This window comes from Aulostomus chinensis, chromosome 10 (genome assembly GCF_037954235.1).
Source record: "Aulostomus chinensis isolate RoL2024-O1b breed Wild chromosome 10, RoL_Achi_v1.0, whole genome shotgun sequence".
Lineage (NCBI taxonomy): Eukaryota > Metazoa > Chordata > Actinopteri > Syngnathiformes > Aulostomidae > Aulostomus > Aulostomus chinensis.
Genome location: NC_141329.1, coordinates 4811540 through 4832825, shown reverse-complemented (window position 1 = coordinate 4832825; position 21286 = coordinate 4811540). Strand labels below are relative to the sequence as shown.

The window sequence follows — 21286 nt, the reverse complement described above, 5'->3', positions numbered from 1 at the left end:
ACATAGGTCTTAGTCTCACACCATGTCTGGCAGTTCCTGTTGACCAGTGATTTGGTGGAGTTATGCTGACTTGGATTCATATCAACCAGGAATGTGATTATGGGCAGATATTGGAAGCTGTTATTATCTTTCATAAAATGAGAGTGTGCGATAATGGTCAAAAGTTGCTGTTTGTTAAGTGACATACAATGCATTTTCATGTCATTATGTTAGTGGATTCATCTATAAGGGGAATGAGTGTTTGCTGTTGTTTGTTTTAATCGTGCAGCATGAACTTTTCTTTGGTTTACGGGACCGATGAACATTTGGATCATCAATGATATGAATGTTGCAAAGATGCTCTACAGCTGACATTTGTCTCTGCTGTACCTTTGTTGTTGGTTGGTTTTTGAGGGAATTATTTATATTTTGTTTTGTCTTTTGGAAATATAAATGAATATTTTCATCATAAATGTGAAAGGAATTAAATATCACCCATGAAAACTACAAGATAAACAGTTATAATGGCATTGTGATCGATACACGTTCTACAGATAATCATTTGGTAATTTATATCAAATTTGATCACTCGGGCAGATCGCAGCCAAACGTAAATTTTCACTGCTATAAACTCCAGCTCCCAGTTCCGTAATTGACACTATCATTGCGTCATATCCTGTGTCCTTCCTAATCGCCACACCGCTTGATTCAAGATGGTTTCCAGCTAATAATAACAATGCTGTCGTTGCTGTCATTAACGCCCAAACGTGTCACCATGTATTTATTTTCAAACCTTACACTCCCACGCTTTCCCGACAAAATGATTCATCTACAGTTAACACAGCTGGAACCGAACGATTAGGGCGTTTTTGTTTCTTGTTTTTTTTTTCCTGCCTGGCCGTATATCTGCTGCTGTTGTCGCATGGACGTTACTGGAACCCTCGGTGCACTTCGGGAAATGTGGTTTTGAATGGATTGTTCTGCGTTTAGTACCATGGCTACAATTTCCACACTTTTCCCTAGTTCATCATAGCCGCCAGGTGTCGCCAAAACACCTGGAAATAAAGTTAACTTTCCAAGTTGCTGTCGCAAAAAATGTTGATAGGTAATTTTCTAAATGGACCACAGAGTGATCAGAGATAAAAGTTGGAGCACAATACATGAGAAAATCAAAATTTTTATTGATTTACTGCCACACCATCCAAATTTCTTGTCCCGTCATCGCACCGTCCACTTATTTCTGACCTCTTTAAAGTATTCATCCTCTTGATAGTCCCAGTTGGACACTTTACTCTCAGTCACTTTTGCTTGTCTCATCAGTGACCGTAACAGTAGCCGTTCTCATCCATCTTTTGTTTTTATTAGCCTCAAGAAGATAATGTTAATCGTGTGGCTTGCTTTTGTAAAACTCTTGTCAATACAGCATTGACTTAAATATTTGTGATTCTCACTTTCTTTCTACGTACTTCAAGCACACATTTGCAGAAGTGGATGAAAAATTGCTTAAAAAAGGTTGGACATTACAAACAAGCAAACAAGCCTACCTGGGAAGATTAAAAAAAATAACTGGTAAGTCTGATGTGCTTGACATGAATATGTTGGCTTGTCTCTGACAACAATATATCTGCTTTTCTGGAGCATTTCGCACCCGTGGCCACATGTAAATACTTCCTGCTTTAACAGGATTTGGCAGGACATGATGGATGCGGATATCTTTTAATGTCATAAACCACTTTAAGATAAGGTTTGTTTCATTTAGGAGGGATTGCTTGCTCAACAATCAGTTGTACTTTAAGACCTGGAATTTTTATCTGCTCTGTCAAAGAAAAAGAATGACTGAATTTTCTTGTTTAATACAATCTGAGCAGATGTGTCCTGACATATATGAGGGACAGGCCATTGCAGAGTAGAGCTTTAATTTATGAAGTGTGGATTTTTTTTTGTTTTTTTTTGTGGTATGTCTGTCAGTAGACTTACTGTGTCACACCAGCCATGAATCATAGAGGACATCATGTTCTAGCATCGCAAATCCTCTTGCACCTTTACCAGCAATCTGATCTAAATGCTACAGGGGTACCAGTGTGTGTCCGTCATTGTGGACACCTGACAATACAGCCATTCTCTCTAAAACTGCCCACACTGTAACCTGTCTATGCTGAGGCCCATCTCTGGAAAGATAAACTGCAACAGCATTTCACTATTGATCTCAGCAATAATAACGTCATGCACTGGCTGATATTTGTGTCATGAGGCAGCCCGCTTCACCGTTCCCAGACTGAAATGGATTAGCAAACACAGGTGCAACTAATTTCATTAACAATGGTTCAGTTCTAGGAAGTCTATGCTGCTCCAGTGAGTCTGCATGCACAATAACAGAGCCCTCAAACTGGCTCACATAAACAGAAAGCAGCCATAACCGATATTATTTACACCTACTTTGCTTCCCAGGTCATGTCAAAATGGATTTTATTTATAGTGTTGGCAGCAGAGGTTTGTGCAGGCTGAAAAGAAAGTGCCACCTCTGCTGCCACCATTTTAATCAGCGTGTCCAAGTTGAACTAAAACAGCACTGCTTTTTGTCATTATTTTTCTTTTTTTGGAAATGTTAATAGAAGTTACAGCCCCAAAGTGCCACAAGCTTCCTCCCTTTATTTTTGATTTTACTCACACTAGCTTATTAGATCCAATGCCTTAAAAGTGTTTGTTTCCATGATGTAACTTCAACTTTTGAATACAGTAGAATTTTAATGTAATGTCATTCACAAGCTAATAATGACGTACACCTACAATTGTCTAAAAAAAACCTGACAAGAAAAAACTGAGGTACTGAGTTTGTTTGATAAGACAAAATGATGTTGACCTCCCAACCCATCGGGTATTTAGCACCACTAACCACTAATAAGTCTAATATTTCAGTTGCTCATGGGTAACACACACCTGGGCCAGCCTTTACAGAAATAAATATACGAGAAATAGAAAGCACATGCACCCGCAAGTTATTGGGATCCGAAGAAGTTGTGAGAAAACCCACAGATTAAACTGAGTAAAGGAGGCCTGTAATGGACACGCAAACACGGAGGGAGATTAATGGGGGGACTCTGAGGAAAAGAGGGGTAGAACAGGAAGACACACGGCAGACACGATGGCAAAGGTTATGACTCATAAAAGATTCTGTGGCATGTGCACGGCATAAACGAAGACTACTAATGTAACACCTCAACCAACAGGAGTCAGTGTTGCTTTGATGTTAGGAATATCGAGACAAAGACATGGGGGACGTTTCCTAAATGTTCATGTTGTTGTAAACAACGTCATCTTACAAAGCATATGTGCACATTTGCTCTCATTAAGAGGTACTTGGCATGTACAGGTTTCCAAAACTAGCCATTTGTAAAACATGAAGCAGGGAAATACTTAAATCGTAAATGGTCTTGAGTGTAAGATTTGGAGGGATATTTAGTAGAAATGTGATATAATATCTATAAATATGTTTTCATGAATCAGCTGAAACAAAGCACTTTTGCTGAATAAGCACTGCAAGAACCGGCAGCCTTGCTGCTTTTATTAAAGTGATACTTCACCCAGAAAGTGTGTTTTGACTTTCCTTACTCACAATTAGCTATCTTGAGCTCTGGCAGATGTTTTTCCACCACTGCATCACTTCTTTGCACCTCCAGAATGCAGAAAGAGAAAGCCATGTAAATCCAGATCCAAGCTAAAGGTGCAACATGGCCACAAACTACTATCAAGAACACTAGTGTGAGACAGGGGTGTAAATTGTCTGTGTGTGGTTGTGCAGAGACAATGTTATCCTTCTCCCTACTTGCAGCAACCCTCCTCAGAGCAAACCCGTTTTTCTAACATCGTCGTACAGTTAATCTCAGTTATTCCCGTAATCAAGCACAGAGACACTTGACAAAGGAGTGAGAGCCACAGTTCCTGCTACTCCACATTTTTCAGTGGTAGCACAAGCAGACTGGCAGCAAACCAGCCCCGTACTGCAGTCCACACAGACGAGTTCATTGTGTTCATCTGGATTCAGGAAAAAACAAAAACAACAATAATAAAAAAAAAAAAACCATCACCACATCTGCGGCGCTTGGGTGTGCTTTTACAACCATGCCTCCGGCAGAGCTGCGGGCTTTCCCGTGAGCACCTAAAGGCATCACCGAGAGGCGTTTCCATTGTATCCGTCGCTGCGTCGCTGTGCTTGCTCGGCTTGCTTTCTCCTCCTCCTCCTCCTCCTCTCCCTCTTATTTCTCACCGCATCCCCTCAACCACCGGCCACAGCAGCGACGCAGGGATGGGGAGCTGCTGCGAACTACTTTAATCCCGCAGAAGAGCTGAATTCACAGAGAAATAGACAAGCAAAAGGAGGAAAAGACAGACAGAAGCAGGAGATCCGGCGTGTAGGAAGCGGGCGAGCGACAGAGAGCAGCAGAAACACAAACATATGGTTTGTGCGGAGAGTGGCTGGTAGTGAGGACTGCTCAACCGGACCGAAACTTGTTAAACCCGCCGGTGCGTTTCAACTCCGACACGTTCGTTTTGTCCATTTAAACTCTCTTACCACCTCTTTGCCTGACACCCGCATGTTGTTCCCTAAACTAGGCACCTCTGTTTGATTAGTTTGTGCGGGTGGATTGCGGTGATTGTACCTCCCTGAGCGCGCGCGCACCCACGCACGCACGCACGCACGCACACAAACACACAAACACGCGCGCACACACTCAGAGATCATAAGACGCGGCGCAGCCTCCAAAAAGCTTCCTGTACGGAGGAAATCTAATTACTAAGTGGTAGAAAGAGAAGAGGAGGGATTCTCCGGCTTTCCCAGCTACCTCCCTCCCCCCCTGGGCCCACCAGGACCCCGGCAACAAACCATGTCTGGACAGACTGTGACCATACCAGATGACCAGGCGTTCGCCAGCTTCAAGGCGGAGTGTCTGTGTGAGGAGGGCTGGAGTGTGACCTACAGCAAAGGGGGCATCATGGTGTGGACCCAGGCTCTGCAGGAGGGCAAGACCGTCCATAAAATTAAGGTGAGCTTACTGGACCCCACAGGTATAGTAGAATATGTTAAAGTGTTGTATCAGACAGCTACGTGGGGGAAAACAGCAGTGCAGCAGGAAGGTGGTGAGAAGCCTAAATACTAAGCCGGTGGAGAGCACAGAGAAACTGTGTAATCCAGCTGGCAGGGAGGGAGGCTCAGTTCTCTAATGATGCTCACTGCTGCCATGCTTCACTTTTGGCCTCATCGTCTCACGGATGCAGCCAAGGCATCTCCAGCACACATCCCCGAGAAAGTCCTTCAAATTCTGCTGTACTTGCTTCCATATTGGTTTCACGGAAACCTTTAAAATCAAAAAACCATGAATACATCGTCATTAGATTCTTTTATGTATTTACAGTTGCATAAAATTGTGTTAACACACTTCCTCAACTGTAAACAGAAGTGAGAGTCAGGTGTCAGCTTCACACCATCTTCTGGAAATGGAAACTCTTTTGATGCTTAAAGTGATACTTCACCCCAAAAAGTGTATTTTGCTTTTCAAATAGTCAGAAATAGGTGTCTTGAGCTCACAAAGAGAGTGTTCCTTTTCTGCATTATGTCTTTGGGACTTCAGGATACAGAAAGAGCCAGCCATGTAGATCCAGCCTGACGCCAATGGTGACTGATGGAAAATAAAAATACAAATATGATATATGGCTGGTGCTGTCTGTGTTCTGGAGTCACAAAGAAGTGGTGCAGCATTGAAATATATCTGTGAGCTCAAGACAACAATTTGTGTGTACTTGAAAGGCAAAATACGCTTTTTGGGTGAAGTATCAGTTGAATTGAATGTATGTTTGTTGTCTTAAAGTCGTCTGGATTTTAGGTTTAGTACAGGGGAGGGAACCTAAGCACACTGAAACAGAACAATAGATCAGACTAGAGCTAGAAAGGATACAAATGAGGTTTTTGATACTCAAGTCAACATTCTTATTTTACTGAGCAGATATTTACCATCCAATGTGCTGCTTTTCTTTCACATGATTTCTAATTTAAGGATTTTAGAGACTTGATCCAAAAAAAATCGTAGTACTTTGAAGACATTGCTGTGTGTTCTGAACACCTGTATGTTCTTTTGTCATTGTCACGCCTGGAAATGTACAGTAGATCAGAGGCAGAAAAAAAGTTGCAGTCCCTGGTTATGTTTAGTTAAGATAATTTGCCCAGCATGTGAAGGTACGTGCTGAGTAAACATGGCTGTCGTGGCAGTTTGTCTCAAGCGTGAATGTTTGTCTTTGGAGGTGATATGGAGGCGTCATCAGAACTGTGATGTCACTTCAAACTGTGGCATATCTTCTAGCACATTATTTTTGACCAGGATTTAATTTTGTCTTGTGACTGTTCCAGGACACATGAAACAAGCTCTGATCCTTGTTTTTATACAGCACACTTGTGGCAAAGACATGGCACTTCTTTAGATGATTATAAGTCAGATTTACTCTTGTGTTTGGACCTTGACTGAAGGTTTGATGCAGCTTTCAGTTCCCCTTTGTTAGATTTCATATTGTTCCAAAGAAGTATTAACCAAAGGATGTAAGCTTAATGTCATGTTTATATATTATATATATATATATATATATATATATATACACACATACATATACATATATATACATATATATGTATATATATATATATATATACACACATACATATACATATATATACATATATATGTATATATATATACATACATATATATGTGTGTATATATATATACATATATATGTGTATATATATGTATATATATATACATATGTATATATATGCATATATATGTGTGTATATATGTGTATATATATACACATATGTGTATATATATGCATATATATGTGTGTATATATATGTGTGTGTGTGTATATATATATATATACATATATACACATATATATATATACATATGTATATATATATATATGCATATATGTGTGTGTGTATATATATATACAGTATGTGTGTGTGTGTATATATATATATATGTATATATATATATGTATATGTATATATATATATATATATATGTATATGTGTGTGTGTGTGTGTTTTTGTAATTTACGAAGTTGAACAAACACCTCTGTGCACGTGCTTTCCTGCTGGTGCACAGGTGTGTGTGGGTGTGAGCAGGCTACCAGGTGTTTACTTTGGTAAATAAAGTGATTAAAGTGATGTTTGTGTACGTTGGCGTGTTTGTGTGCACACAGGTGGTACCTTCTTTCGCGGGGGCTGCACCACCAGCTGAGGGCTTTCCCCAGCCCCCTCCACCTGTCTTTGTACCTGTGAGGCAGGTTCTTTGTGGATCTAGAGTAGAAGTCAATCAATTATGAGCTCTGACATTCAGCATATTTAACATTGTCAAGATTATTGTTTCCTTATATAATTCCTTATTAAAAAAATGCTCCTTTGGCTCAGCTGTTGCCTCTCTATTGAAAGTCTGCACTCTGCGTCCTCTTAAGCTAAGCCCCGCCCACAGTTCTATGTAAATAGTTACACATCATCAACCTGTCAACACTGAGGGAAGCAGGCCACAGACTGAAATGGGAACAAAAAGAACTGGAGCGCAACACAATGTGATGATGATAAGAATCTTGAAGGTTCCTTGCTACGGTGAAAATACTGAATAATCCTCTTAGTTTAAGTGATCTACAGTCAACTGTCATGAGGTAATAAAGTTTCTTTAATGTAGCAGCACCTGTATCTTTGAGTTACGTTGGTTCCAGTGGAACAGGAACTTCTTTTAATCACATGCTCGAGGTTGACTGACACACTTTTTGACCTGCCTATGATGTCCTGCGTGTTCCCCTGAATCTTCTGTGTTTCTTTGTAACCCTACACACTATTTCATATACATTTCTAGTGATGTGTGTCATGACTTGAGGTGTGTGATTTTTGTGTGTGTGAGAGGATGGGGGTATTCAGTGATGACACAGATACAGCTTCTCTATTTATAGACAGAATAAAAGCATGCCTCCTTGCTGATGCACGTCGAATGATAATTGTGAGACAGACTTTCTTCCAGCGAAACCCCCCACCCTCTCTCTCATGAGTTCATCTCTTCTTCATAGTATCGATAGCTGTACAGGAAAATGGCTACATAGAGATGGAGCAAGAGAACAGAGTGGCAATCATCATTATCATTAGAAGTTTAATTATCATCCACCTCATCATCATTGTAATCATTATCAATGCCAAATTCATCAATAGTGGCACAGCTATCACCAGCTGTTGTGAGCCATCATTTGTTAGCACAACTCCACACGAAGCACAGTGTGAGAGTGTAAGTGGCTTTGTTTACTTTCATAGTTTGAAAAACTGTCATATTACTGTCTGCACCTCTGTGACACACACACACACACACACACACACACAGAAACCGGAGACTCCAGGATTTGCATCCTCCCCCGCTGAGACAGAGGGAAGCCTGGCTCTGAATCACACATGCCCTTTCTATTTTTTCATAACTCTTTTCTACAATCGTGTGCCTCAGCACCCAGAGGAGCAAATGATGAGAGGTGACAGGTCAGAGGGAGGGTGAGGCAAGAGTGTGTGTGAGATGGATGAGAGAGTAGGTGGGTTGTGTTGGCTGTGCAGAGGTCAGAGGTCATTTGTTGTGTGTGGGCAGTTGGTGCAATGTGGACAGGCCTAAAGAAGACAACATAAACACACACAGTGTAACTCCTCCTCTGGCTGTTTGTCTCTCTCTCTGTCTCTGTTTTGAATTCACCATCTTCATCTTCTTGGTTCATCTGTTGAGTTTACTGGATTAGTGTGTAATAAAATTATGCACGTGTGTACTCTGCTGGCTGTGTGTCTGGTCTGGACATCTTTTGCTCACTACACGTCTCATCTTTCAGCTCTTTGTTTGGGTTTCCCTCTTTTGCGCTTGTTTCATTTTGCCTGAGGATACAAAACATCTATTGTGCTCGCTTGGCTTCTCTGAAATACAGGTACACACACGCGCACACACACACACTCTTAACTGACATAACTGATACTGGTGGAAGGACAACTGCTCTAACAGCAGCATGTTTTGGTAACCACTCCAAACCACAGACCAACATCTCATGTTTCAGGCAGGACACAATCAGCTGACTACAAGCAGTTATTTTAATATACATTTTTGAGCTTCTCTTTTCAATTTCTCCTATAGCCTCTCTAGCTTACTTGTATTTTAGCTGCAGTGGTGGAAATGCAACTTCAGTAAAACTGTACAAAATTAAAGAAGCGTTTCACCACAGGGAAGATCTTTTGATTTTGGTAATATATGACTGGAGAAGAAGGGCTGAGGTGTTCCTTTGTGCACTTGTTACCGAAGGCCACTCCCAGGCTGCTGTAACGTTGCTGTGGTAGTAACCAGTTCTGTTGCCTGTGAGTTGTCAACAATATTCTACTAAAAAAAGGCTGAGCATTGAATGTTGGGTTAGGTATTGTCCTGTTGACTTGATTTTTTTTTTTCACTTGAGTTACCACAAAGGTACATGTAGGCTAACTACAGTCACGGTTTTCTTGAAGGAATAAATGAATAAATAGCACATTTCCTCAGTTCTGCATTTAGTTGTGATGCGCATGTCCCTGGATCTGGACTAGTGTCGTATGAATTGATTATATGTTCTAGATGAGGAAGTGAACTAAAATGAGAAGTGAAGGAAGTCGTACAATAAAGACGGACGACTGGACTGACAATTTGTACTGTCATCATCCTGCCACTGCTTAGTCATCATACTCACAATGGCATCTTTCCCTCAAGGGCTGAACAACATAGGGGGATTAAAATCATACGACATACATGCGAGTTTAATGACAACAGTTCTTTTTACATTCCATTTCCTTGAGAAAAAAAAGTCTTGTGATTTTGCTTGTTTGTCTTTGCTGTGAACTGTAGCACCCCTTTGTGCCTTATTCAACAAAATTTCAACTCCTGCAATTAGGATATTGCACTTGGCCTTTGATTAATTGCCCAGGCCTGCTTTCCGTCTGTATTTCTTTCCAATATTTCCTAATCATTTGAAGAATTTCCCTAAGAGGAATACAACTGCAGCAACAATTGCTGCTTCAAATGGTGCAGTACAGTATCATCCATATAAGCAAAAAAAAAAACAATACCACATAACATTATAATTTTACATGTAATATACGATATGTCTTACTTCCTTACTTCAGAGTTGAGTGTCTTGTACCATTGTTGAGGAGTCTGAGGCTGCTCATGCTGACAAAAGGACGTGTGAAGCTAAAGCAAACACCAAAAAGTCAACAAAGATGTGTGCAAGATTAAACATCCTTATTCCTTCAGATATGCTGACGGAACAAATACATGAGGATGAGGATGATATAGAGTGAGGGGAGACCTCCTGTTTAGGTACAGTAGATGCAGTGTGAGGAAAAATCAGTGCTCATTTCATCTTCCTGAAATAGGCTGAGGGAATAGGAAGGGAGCAGGCTGAGTTTTAAACCTTGTGGACTGATTTTTAGTGGGAGTTTCAATCACCTGTTCCTCTAGCTGTTGTGTCTTTCTGCTGGTCTTTTGTCCATCTTGCTGTCTTAACACGACTCTGCCTCTGCTTCTGTCTTGCCTTGTTGTTATTATTAAGACTAATCCCCCCCTGGCAGTTGTAGCTGTAGTAACATCGTTACCTCAGGGCCTTGCACTGTTCCCTCGCCTTGCATAGTTTATGCACATATGACTTGATAGTTACTGCATCTATTCCATACATAACAAGGCCAGTAGTCCCCAAGGTTTTGTTATTAATAAGCTGTGACACACGTCTCATGAAGCATGTTCCAAATCAACAAGTATCCCCATTTTGATTTTTTTTCATTAATTGTTCAACACGCAGACTTATACTGCATCCGTGACAAAGAAAGTCTATAACCATCCAATATCAAATCATCAACACATCAGTTCACGTATTGTGTGTGTGTGTGTGTGTGCGTGTGTGTGCATGCACGTGTATCCTCACCTATTATGTCAGCGTATCAGAAGGAATAAGGATGTTTAATCTTGCACACATCTTTGTTGACTTTTTGGTGTTTGCTTTAGTTTCACACGTCCTTTTGCCAGCATGAGCAGCCTCAGACTCCTCAACAATGGCACAATTCACTCCACTCTGACTTTAGAGGATGCAACTGAAGCGCTTTAGAGCTCTGAATTATTGCAAGAATAAGTGAAAAGGATCTGTTTAATTTTTGATTCATCCATCATAACGTAAATATGTTTTTTTTTCTGACTTGAAAATTAAATATGATCTATCTGTCCTCAAGTGTCGGATGGTGTGTAAGGACGTGTCAGCTGAGACCATGTACGATGTTCTCCATGACCTTGAATACAGACGGAAATGGGACACAAATGTCATCGAGACCTTCGATATCGGGAAACTCACAGTCAACGCGGACGTTGGCTACTACTCATGTATGTTACACTTTGATGAAGCAGAAATAAACGTCAAGTGCATGTTGATCCATGTTGGTGCATTCATCATCCTCCTCAACAGGGAAGTGTCCCAGACCTCTCCGGAACCGCGATGTCATCACGCTTCGCTCCTGGCTGCCGATAGGGAAAGATTACATCATCATGAACTACTCTGTCAAACATGCCGTGAGTTCACACATGCATACACACCTATCCAAACGTGGTCAGATGGGATTCAGCTCATTCGTGCCAAACAAACGTGGTGCATGTGTCTTCTTAGGTGCACTGCAAGTTGAATGCAGCAGTGAAAAAAAATGGCCACTTTAGAAATTATTGCTCCATGATTGAGCCGATGTACAGTTTAGCAAGCTTAAGGGTGTTTTGCTGCATTAGAAGAAATCTTTAATATTTTTGGAAGGTAGTCACACATTTGCATGAGTCTTAGATGGAGCCTGTGCATCCAGGAGGGAAAGTTTTGAGAGCACTCCCACATCTACTGCTGTTGACACTTTAATTAACCGAGTAGGTAATGGGTTAGTTAGTTGAATTCAATGAAATATGTTTTACATGTTTTGCTCATGCTTTTGAGGAACTAATGTCATTTCCTCAGGCCAATAAAACAAGCAAGCTGATTAGTTGAACATGTGAGTGACTTTCAGTTTGGAATCAGGCCCAAAATCTTTGGCTTTATCTTCTGTGTTTCTCGTCTGAAGAAGTGGACAACAGTTATCCCGTGTGTGAGCTTGTGCTCATTGCTCACATTTAGAGTCAATTAAATCACCAAATATCCAACACCCAGCATTAGCTTTTTTACCCACATTGCCACTGGTGGCTGCCGTCAAGCCCACTTGGTAGTTTGGTCTATCTGGCATTTTCCAGAGGATTCGGGGCTTTTGGTTCCGGATGGGTGGTACATGTGGTATAGAAAGCTCCCTACCATGGATTTGGAGCAGTGGAGCCTTCGAAGATTTAAAGAGGCTGTGATGCAACACCACCAGTCAGAAGCAGCATTACTCTAAAGTCTGTCTCTTCTACTGGAATGAAGAAGTAGAAGATATATAGCAGAAGCTGTCAGTAAACAACAGAGTGTTATTTGTGGCAGCCGCCAACATGACCAATCTCCATTATGCCATTACAGAGCTGTGGGCAGTGCATTGATTGGCTTGGCCTTTCTCTCTGTCTCTCTGTCTCTGTCTCTGTCTCTGTCTCTCTCCTCTCTCTCTTGCCCCCCCCCCCCCCCAATCTGTGAAGCTCATGCATGTGATACCAGTATGTAGAACTGAACAGTGTCTTCATCCTTTGGAAAGGAGTGTATCTGCTCAGTTTGAACCAACATGGTCCAGCCCTTAACCCCCAACTCCAGCCTCTCTGCATTTAACTGGAAACTCAGTGACAAGATGGCACTTGATGCATGATTCATCTGTTTTATGTATGTTAAATTATCAATGAAGCATGCAGAAGATGCTGTGACTTTACTCTGAGCTGTGGACTGAAACATCAGAGTGACAACTGATACACCGCTCTGACTTCTTCCGCAGTAGTTCTGTTGTAGGAGTGTGGTATCATGCATGTTGGGAACAAAACACTTCTGTCCTGCTGTGCTTGATTGTATGTTTCCATTTGATACTGCAAGAATTTATTGTATTTACCAAGCAGTGAGGCAACTATGCATACTGTTTTTTTTTACTGTACTGTTTTTCAAGTTTTTGTGGACAATGCAGTGTCAATTCCCATGGTACTGTAACTGCTTAAGAGTGATATAAGCTACTTTTGGACCATGCAGTTGTAGGAACGAGCCTCAAGGAGCTCCTCTGAGATCTGTTATCCCTCCAGGGCCCTTTTGCTGTTTATACTCTCCCCACCAGTAAGAACGGTCAAACAATGTAAAGCAGCTGACGGGAGGTGTAACCGGTATGCTGTCGTTCATGATCAAGCTTACTTTACTTTTTAGAAACTGTTAGTGATGTTGCCTCACTTAGACTTTGACCAATCGACAAACCCATTTCCTCAAACAGCCGTTCCCAGACCTAAAATTATGCTTCGGTCAAGACACTTAAAAGAAAGTTCTTTCTCCCACCGTTTTAGGAACTATGAAAGGGTTTCTCTGGTCCAACAGTGTATATACTTAGAGACGTCCTGATTGTGTAGAGACAATTTATTATTGTGTAGTATCATAAAACACTTCTATGTGAATTATGAATGTTGTATGTAATAAAATTTACTCGTTGTGCATCAAAATATACTGTGATATCTGGCCATCCCACCCAGAGCTACATCCAGTGTTTTCAGTTGGCATCTGAGCCAAGACTTTCTCCTCTGTGTGTTGTTTATAGTACAGAGTCCAGTTATCAATTTGAGATGTAGCATATGAATTACAAAACTTACATGCTGGCACGTAGATTGGATTTGACCCAAAACATTTTGTCCTATTTGCAGAAATCAAAAAGCTTGTGGTCCAAAAATCATGTCCTTTGCCCACAGATTTGACATTCACGTCTGCGCTCGTCTGTTTACAGCGAGACAGAGATGATGACGACTGGACAGAATAAAGGTTCTGATCATCAACTGATGTGCAGCATGTAGCCTTTGGATTAATATTCTAGCCCATTATCAGTAGAATGGTGATGCATGTTGTGTTCTTACTTTGTCAGTCCAGTTAAGAATGTCTGCCACTGTGATGCACCACCACTGATATTATCCTCTGTTATTATTTTTATGTCTGACACTCCTCTTTTTTTAAATTTCATGCCAATCTCCTAGTTTCAATCTCTGGTTCTTATTCTCACTTTTACTCTCAAACATAAATATTTACAGAAGGATAAGACCAATCATGTGAGGGCTAGCAGTTGACTTCCACCTCGCCTTCCGCATTCCTGCATCAATAAAGGGTTTGTGTGTGTGTGTACGTGTGTGTATGCGCACGCGCGCGCGTGCATGCATGCATGCGTGTGTGTGTGTGAGAGTTTAAGTTGAAAACTTGGTTAGGATAGGTTTCCAGGAAGTTAATGTAAGTCAAAGCTGCCTCATCTGTGCCTTGCAGTTGTTGTTCTTTCTTTCCTTTTCTTTTTTCTATGTCTGATGAAAGAAACATTCATTTAGATAAGATAGGAACCTTCCCACCTGCAGCGCCCCCAAAGCTCACTACTTCTAATGTTTTTGGTTTAATGTGTCTGCAAATAAGGTCTTCCCTAAAATGTAATGATTCACAAATGCACAATGTCCTACAGTGTAACTTACAAGCAAAGAGGAGAGATATAGAAGATAAAGATTAATGTAAAAGATAAAGCAGATATCTGCAGCTCTGGTAAAGCAGCTGACTGCTGCAGTTTGGGCCTCTCTGTTGCTCTGCTGTAATTATTACAGGCTAACCAGGCTAAGTATCATGAGTCATAACTCTCTCTCTCTCTCTCTGTCTCTCTCTCTCTCTTATATATATATATATATATATATATATATATATATATATATATATATATATATATATATATATATATATATATATATATATATATATATATATATATATATATAATATATATATATATATATATATATATATATATATATATATATAAAGGCATAATGAGATAGATCTGGCTTGCCTTTACCACTGTGCTATTCATGGGCTTGTGACGACTTGAGACTGGATTATTTCAGAAGGATTGTCAGTCCGATTTTGTCCAGGAAGCAGAAATCAGATTGACTGACAGCAGAAAAACACAACAACGACAAAAAAATGCCCTTGAGTGTCAACTCTGTAGAACCTTGATAGACCATTTGACAGATTGTCACACAGCTAAAGAAGGAGTTCCAACATATACATAAACCAGCAAATTAGAATCAGAGGAATCAGAATCAGAATCAGAAAAGACTTTATTGCCAAGTATGGTTTTATACATACGAGGAATTTGTTGTGGTGTTGTTGGTGCAAATATTCTACAGTGGAGTTTATTTTGTGTGGTGATAAACTTTTCCCAAACAACTGAATTAAAAGATTTTTGGGAGTTCTTTATCCTTTTCAAGGACCTGTTTGACTGAGGCGACGGGGTTTAGTACATGAACAATGATGAATGAGAAATGTGTGTGTGTGTGTGTGTGTGTGTGTGTGTGTGTGTGTGTGTGTGTATGTTTGCTGTTCCAACAGAAATATCCTCCAAAAAAGGACAAGGTGAGAGCTGTGTCCATTCAGACTGGGTATATGATCCAGAGCCAGGGACCCAACCACTGTGTCCTGACATACATGGCCCAGGTAGACCCACGAGGTAACTATAACACACACACACACACACACACACACACACAGCAAACAACACAAGGACAACCTCAGACAAAAAACCCCACATTCATTGAGGTGCAAACAAAAGCGACTTAAATACACTCACCCAGGTGCATGCTTATACTTCTAATGAATGACTCACTTTCTGCCTTTATGTCAAAATGAGTTGCCATAGTAACCATATGAAGGACAATCTACTTCATTCTTCTGCTTCTCTTGCTTTATCCCTAATCCTTTTTTCTCTCTTCCCTTCTTTTTTCTTGCTCTTTTTTCATTAATCTCTTTGCTTTTATTCACTCCTTTACTGTCACCGTCATGCATGCAAGTGCCGACTGTGTTTGTGGCTTTAATCATCCTTTTGTAATGAGCGTCTGGGTGTCACAGAAGCATCTGGAGTCGCAAGTTACAAAGCTTCTTTCTCAAGGCACATAAAGTGTCATGAACTAAAACAAACCGAATCCCTCTCTTATTATCCCACCCGTCCTCCCTCCCTCCCTCCTTTTTTTGTCGTCTCCATTTCACTCTCATTCTTTGCGTCTCTCATGATCACGTATCTGCCTTCCCCAGCTCACTCTGTTTCTCTTTACAGGTTCATTACCCAAGTGGGTTGTCAACAAGTCTTCCCACTTCCTTGCTCCTCGTGTAAGTTATTTGCAGATTAACAAAGATTCTTTTAAGTGTGTTCATGTGTTAATCCCCACACAGCCACCCTGCATGAAGGTTATACAGAGCTCACTGACTGTATACGCTTGCAAAGCATATAATCTCCACTGCACTATTACAACCCTGCAGGAATGAACACGCAACCGATATTGCCATGTGATTTATTGTTTCTAGTACCATCAAACACAGACTGGAATGGCTATGCACAACTGGAAAGGGAAGCAGCAAAGCAAAAACTGCTATTGGTTGTAAATCAAGGAAACAAACAAAAACCAGACAAACTTACAGATCCCTACTGACTCGCTTCAACAAGGAAAAAAACAGTCAAATAAAAACCTACCTGACTGCCATAGTCTCAGCTGTCAATAAAAGAAAAACATGCCACTCCTGAAAACTAGTGAACATAATGTTCAGTCCTACATGAGGTGTGCATGTGAAACCACAGATCAAGTTACAAACAGTACAACTTAATACAATCAGTCTTCAGTTAATGTGCCTCATATTTTTACACCTGCAAGTAAATCTGCACCTCACACTTGATGCATTTCATGTATGTGTCTATAATCCCACGCGTCCAGGAGGCAGTATACTGAGCATGCTCAGTTGTTAGAGTTGGCTACTTCTGGTTAGCCCTCTGCTAACTTGAATATGGTTAAATGATTGAATCCCGCTGTCCTTTTAGACTTCCCAAAGAATGACTGGACCAAATTGATCTAATTAAAATGTGAGGTAATGTCGCTGGAGTTCTGTGACGTTTGACAGAATTTATCCACTGTTTTCACATTGTATTTACAGCAGAAGCAGTAAACTGGAGTACTTTGTTGGGGTTTATGAAATCATCTTCCAAACTACAGCTTACTATCATTCACATAGTTAACATGTACAGAAAGGAACAGAGATGGTCAACTGCTAAAATTAGAGCCATGGCTGATGTCAAGCAGCTTTTGTTGAGCTGTAGGCAGGAGAAGTTTGTCACATCAGGATAGCTCCTGTCTAGAGATGTTATTGCTGTGTCACATTTCAAGTGCAAGGCTCATCCTCAGACTGTTTGTGATATTATACAGAGTTGGCTTTTGAATCATCTGAGGCTTTACAAAAGCTTTTCACACACCACAATGAATCTACTGATTGTCATAAAAACAAATCGAAGGAAATACAAGATCAACATTTGAAATATACAAAAAAAAATATGCGTTACCTGTAGAGCTATATAGAGAAAGTTTTATTCCGTATATGAAATATTGATGATCTTTAGAAAAAAATCTTTAGAGCAATATATTTTCACAAAAATATACTGGTGCACAACCCCAGTACACCACAGCCGCAGAGGTGTTAACCAGAAGAGAAAGACGCTATAACTAGAGACGCTGTCAACCGTAACATGCACATAACAGTCATACACACTGTTCGCTGTGTGTGTTTGTTATTGTGGGTGTATGAGCATCGTCATTGAAATAGGACATAGATTCCCTTGAGATGTTGGAGGAGTCAGTTCAGTGAGATGTATAAAACAGCAATACTGATGACTTCAATACAATTGATAGAGGAAGAGAATTCTCTTTGGGTTTTTAGACCATTATTAGTATTCATGCATGATTATAGCTATAACATTAACATTCAGTGCATTGTATTTTTATCGTTTTTTCTCTGAAGGCAATGAAGAAGATCAACAAAGCTTGTTTGAAGTATTTAGAGTGGAAGCAACGACACAACCCTGGATTCAAGCCCTGGCTCTACCCTGAACAGACTACATTACCCAGCATCCCGCTGTCTGAGCTCAGCATCCAGCATGCTGAGAGCTTAGAGAATATTGATGAGAGCTCCTTGGCTGACGCCCATGAGATAGAAGACAGTGACTAGCACAGACACTCTAAGTCATGTATTCATACGCGCACACACACACACCACACAAATACACACACACACACACACACACAGTAATGCAGGGATACATGCATGCCTGATACACATCCATAATCACACGTATGTTTATGTCGATCTATGTGCAACTGTGTGTGTGTATATGTGCACACCCTCTGATGTGTGTAAGCATTCATTTATTCACACAAACCTATATTTGACCATTCTTTTTGCACATAATGGATGAACACATACATCAAGTATACATACGTCAACAAGACCCTCTCACAAGAGGCTGCAAGACTGTTTTTACAAGTCAGTAAGCTATTATTAATTCAAAAAAGTAGCAGTACATGTGAGTTGCCTGAAGCTTTCCAATGGGGCCTATGCAGATTATAATTTACCAGAAAAATATATTATTTGCATTAAAAAAAATTCAAATTCTAACCTGACAAAACTGAAAAGTGCAAACCAAAATAAAGTTTTTCAAAATCCTTTTATCCTTTTTATTATGCTATCCTCATGTAGGTCAAAGTTACAAGGAGTGGGAAAACATCAACAGTACAGTCCTAAATATGCGCCATGCATACAGCGGTTGTATGTACAAACTAACCTACTGCACATAATACCATGCACAAATGCACACAGTCCATACATTGATGCACCAACACACGTATACACACCATGTGTTTTTCTGTCCATCAGGGCTGCACAAGTAATTAAGATTTAATCAATCACAACCATTTTAAATTAAACATTGTGGTGCTGCAGAGATGTCCTGCCTACACACCATATTCTACGGATTGAAGAAAACGTCTTTGATAAAGATTCCCAAAAGAAAAATGAGAATAACGTTGTGAAACATGTATTCAAATAATTGCAGTCGACATCTGTTCAAAACCGTGCTGCCCTCCTGTCCGTGCTGTGTCTCCGTCATTCATTGTTACTCTACATCACATTTTGTAAGCACATAATAAATATGCAGGTGTGCAGAAGGCAGCTGGAATTCCTAATACACACACATACTTTTTCTGTATTTGTGAGGACTCTCTCTCTGACATAATACATTCCCTATCCCCTTTTATTAACTTTAACCAACTAAATGCTTTACCTGAACATAAACTTAATTCTACCCCTGAGTTTAAAACCAAGTCTCAGTCATAGGACTGTATAAATAAGTGGCCATAGCCTCCAGGTCTTAAAGTGAAGCCAATGCGGAAGTGCCTTAAACCTGCATTTTATCTAATGGCCAGCAGGGGGGGAGGGACTCCACTGGTTGCAGAAATGTGTAGAAGTCTAAGAGGAAATGTTATTACCTCGGTAAGGTGTTAATTGACTTTGTTTCTAGTTCTTTGATACATCATGATTTGATTTTGTAAATTGTGGTCCTATTTAGAATAAAATGGATGATAAAGCAGGGTTTGCCTCAGGGCGTGGCTAACTTATGATTGACAAATCGGTACCAAAGGTGAACAAACTGTCAAACTCGAGGCTTTAAAAAGGGAGTCCGCAAACCAGTGGATGACATCACTGTGGCCATGTCCACGACTTTTATACAGTCTGTTGTCACACAAGAACTTCACATCTGTGTAGACTAGCAAAAAACGTCCTCACAGAATACAGAGATGTTTTAAACCAGAAACTGTCCCCACAAAGATAGAAAGATACAGATTTTACATTCACACGTTCTGTCTGCTTCTCTATTTGAGAGATGTATGAATGTATGTAGAGTTTAAAAAATTAAATACAGATTCCTACAGAGGTTTTCAAACTTCACCTGTGATCTGAGTCATTTTTCCCCTGTTTGTGCATGTGTGTGTATATATGTATATGTACATTGTGTATATATACGTGTGTGTGTATGTACATATATATATGTATATATGTATATATGTATAGTTGTGTTCAAAATAATAGCAGTGTGTTTTAAAAATGTGAGTAAAGCTCAAAATCCTTATAATAGTTATGATTTCAATGCATTGGCAGCACTGCACATTATATTCTACATCAAACATGAAGAAAATGCATTGAGTTTTTAAATACAGAAAATGAAAAATGAATATTGGGCTTTTCAAAAAAAACCTAGCAGTGTCCCATCTGTGTTAACCCCAACCCATGGAGTTGACCAACTTCTGGCACCTGTGAACTGGTATTCCAGGATGATCTGACAACATTCCACAATTCCCCTGAATTTCTTGGTTTTGACTAAGAAACACCATTTTTGATGTTTGTGTGTGTGTATGTGTGTGTGGATGTGTGTGTGTGTGTATGTTTGCATGGTTGTGCTGATGTACATGTACACAAAGAATCGTTGACCTGATTAACTTGTTGATCTGCCCTTATTCACACATCCTCTCAGTCTCTCTCTCTCTCTCTCTCTCTCTCTCTCTCTCTCTCTCTCTCTCTCTCTCTCTCTCTCTCACTCACACACACACACACACACACACTATTGATTGTAAAAGTGCTATCGTGATTAAAACAAGACACGGCCATGACATACAACCTATTGACAGACTGTCACACTTCTAAATGTGCATGAGTGTTTGATTTCCACATCCATACACATGCATGTGTGTGGTGTGCTTGGTGCTCGGTGGCCTGGATCAGAATTAGGAATTCCCCAATCTGTTGGCATGGCAACTCTGAGATCGACTCTGTGACCAAAGAGACACAAAGAGATGAGAGCTTGCATGTCACAGAGGAAGTGACTTAATGCCCGCTCCTTCTTCCTTATGCAGGTTTAGAATATATGTGCACTGCACTCGTGCATTTGATGAAGTAATTAGATGACATTGTTTTTCATGACCTACTCAACAGTGACATGATATTTAGCATTTAGAAGTGAAACACACAGAAAAATCTTCCCAATGGAGTGCTTCACTCAGAACACCGCCTGTGACATCATCGCTGAAAATGCTTTTTGCATGTCATCCAGTCTATATGTCCCCTTTTTACAACCTCCGAGTCGGCATATGCTCCATATTTATAAAGTATGAATGAAGATGGAAAGAGGCATGAGCGCTGCTATAGTGCGTTCCTGTTCTTTTCCCTT

General features: G+C 40.3%; 1 protein-coding gene across 1 annotated transcript; it reads left to right on the top strand.

Moving 5' to 3' along the window:
- Positions 1–4217: 4217 nt before the first annotated feature.
- Positions 4218–19990, top strand: stard10 (StAR related lipid transfer domain containing 10). The gene is made up of 6 exons (XM_086215698.1): positions 4218–5021; positions 11288–11435; positions 11518–11621; positions 15580–15697; positions 16301–16353; positions 18028–19990. The coding sequence occupies exons 1-6, from the start codon at positions 4863–4865 to the stop codon at positions 18232–18234; spliced, it is 789 nt and encodes a 262-aa protein (XP_086071824.1). The 5' UTR covers positions 4218–4862; the 3' UTR covers positions 18235–19990.
- Positions 19991–21286: the final 1296 nt, after the last annotated feature.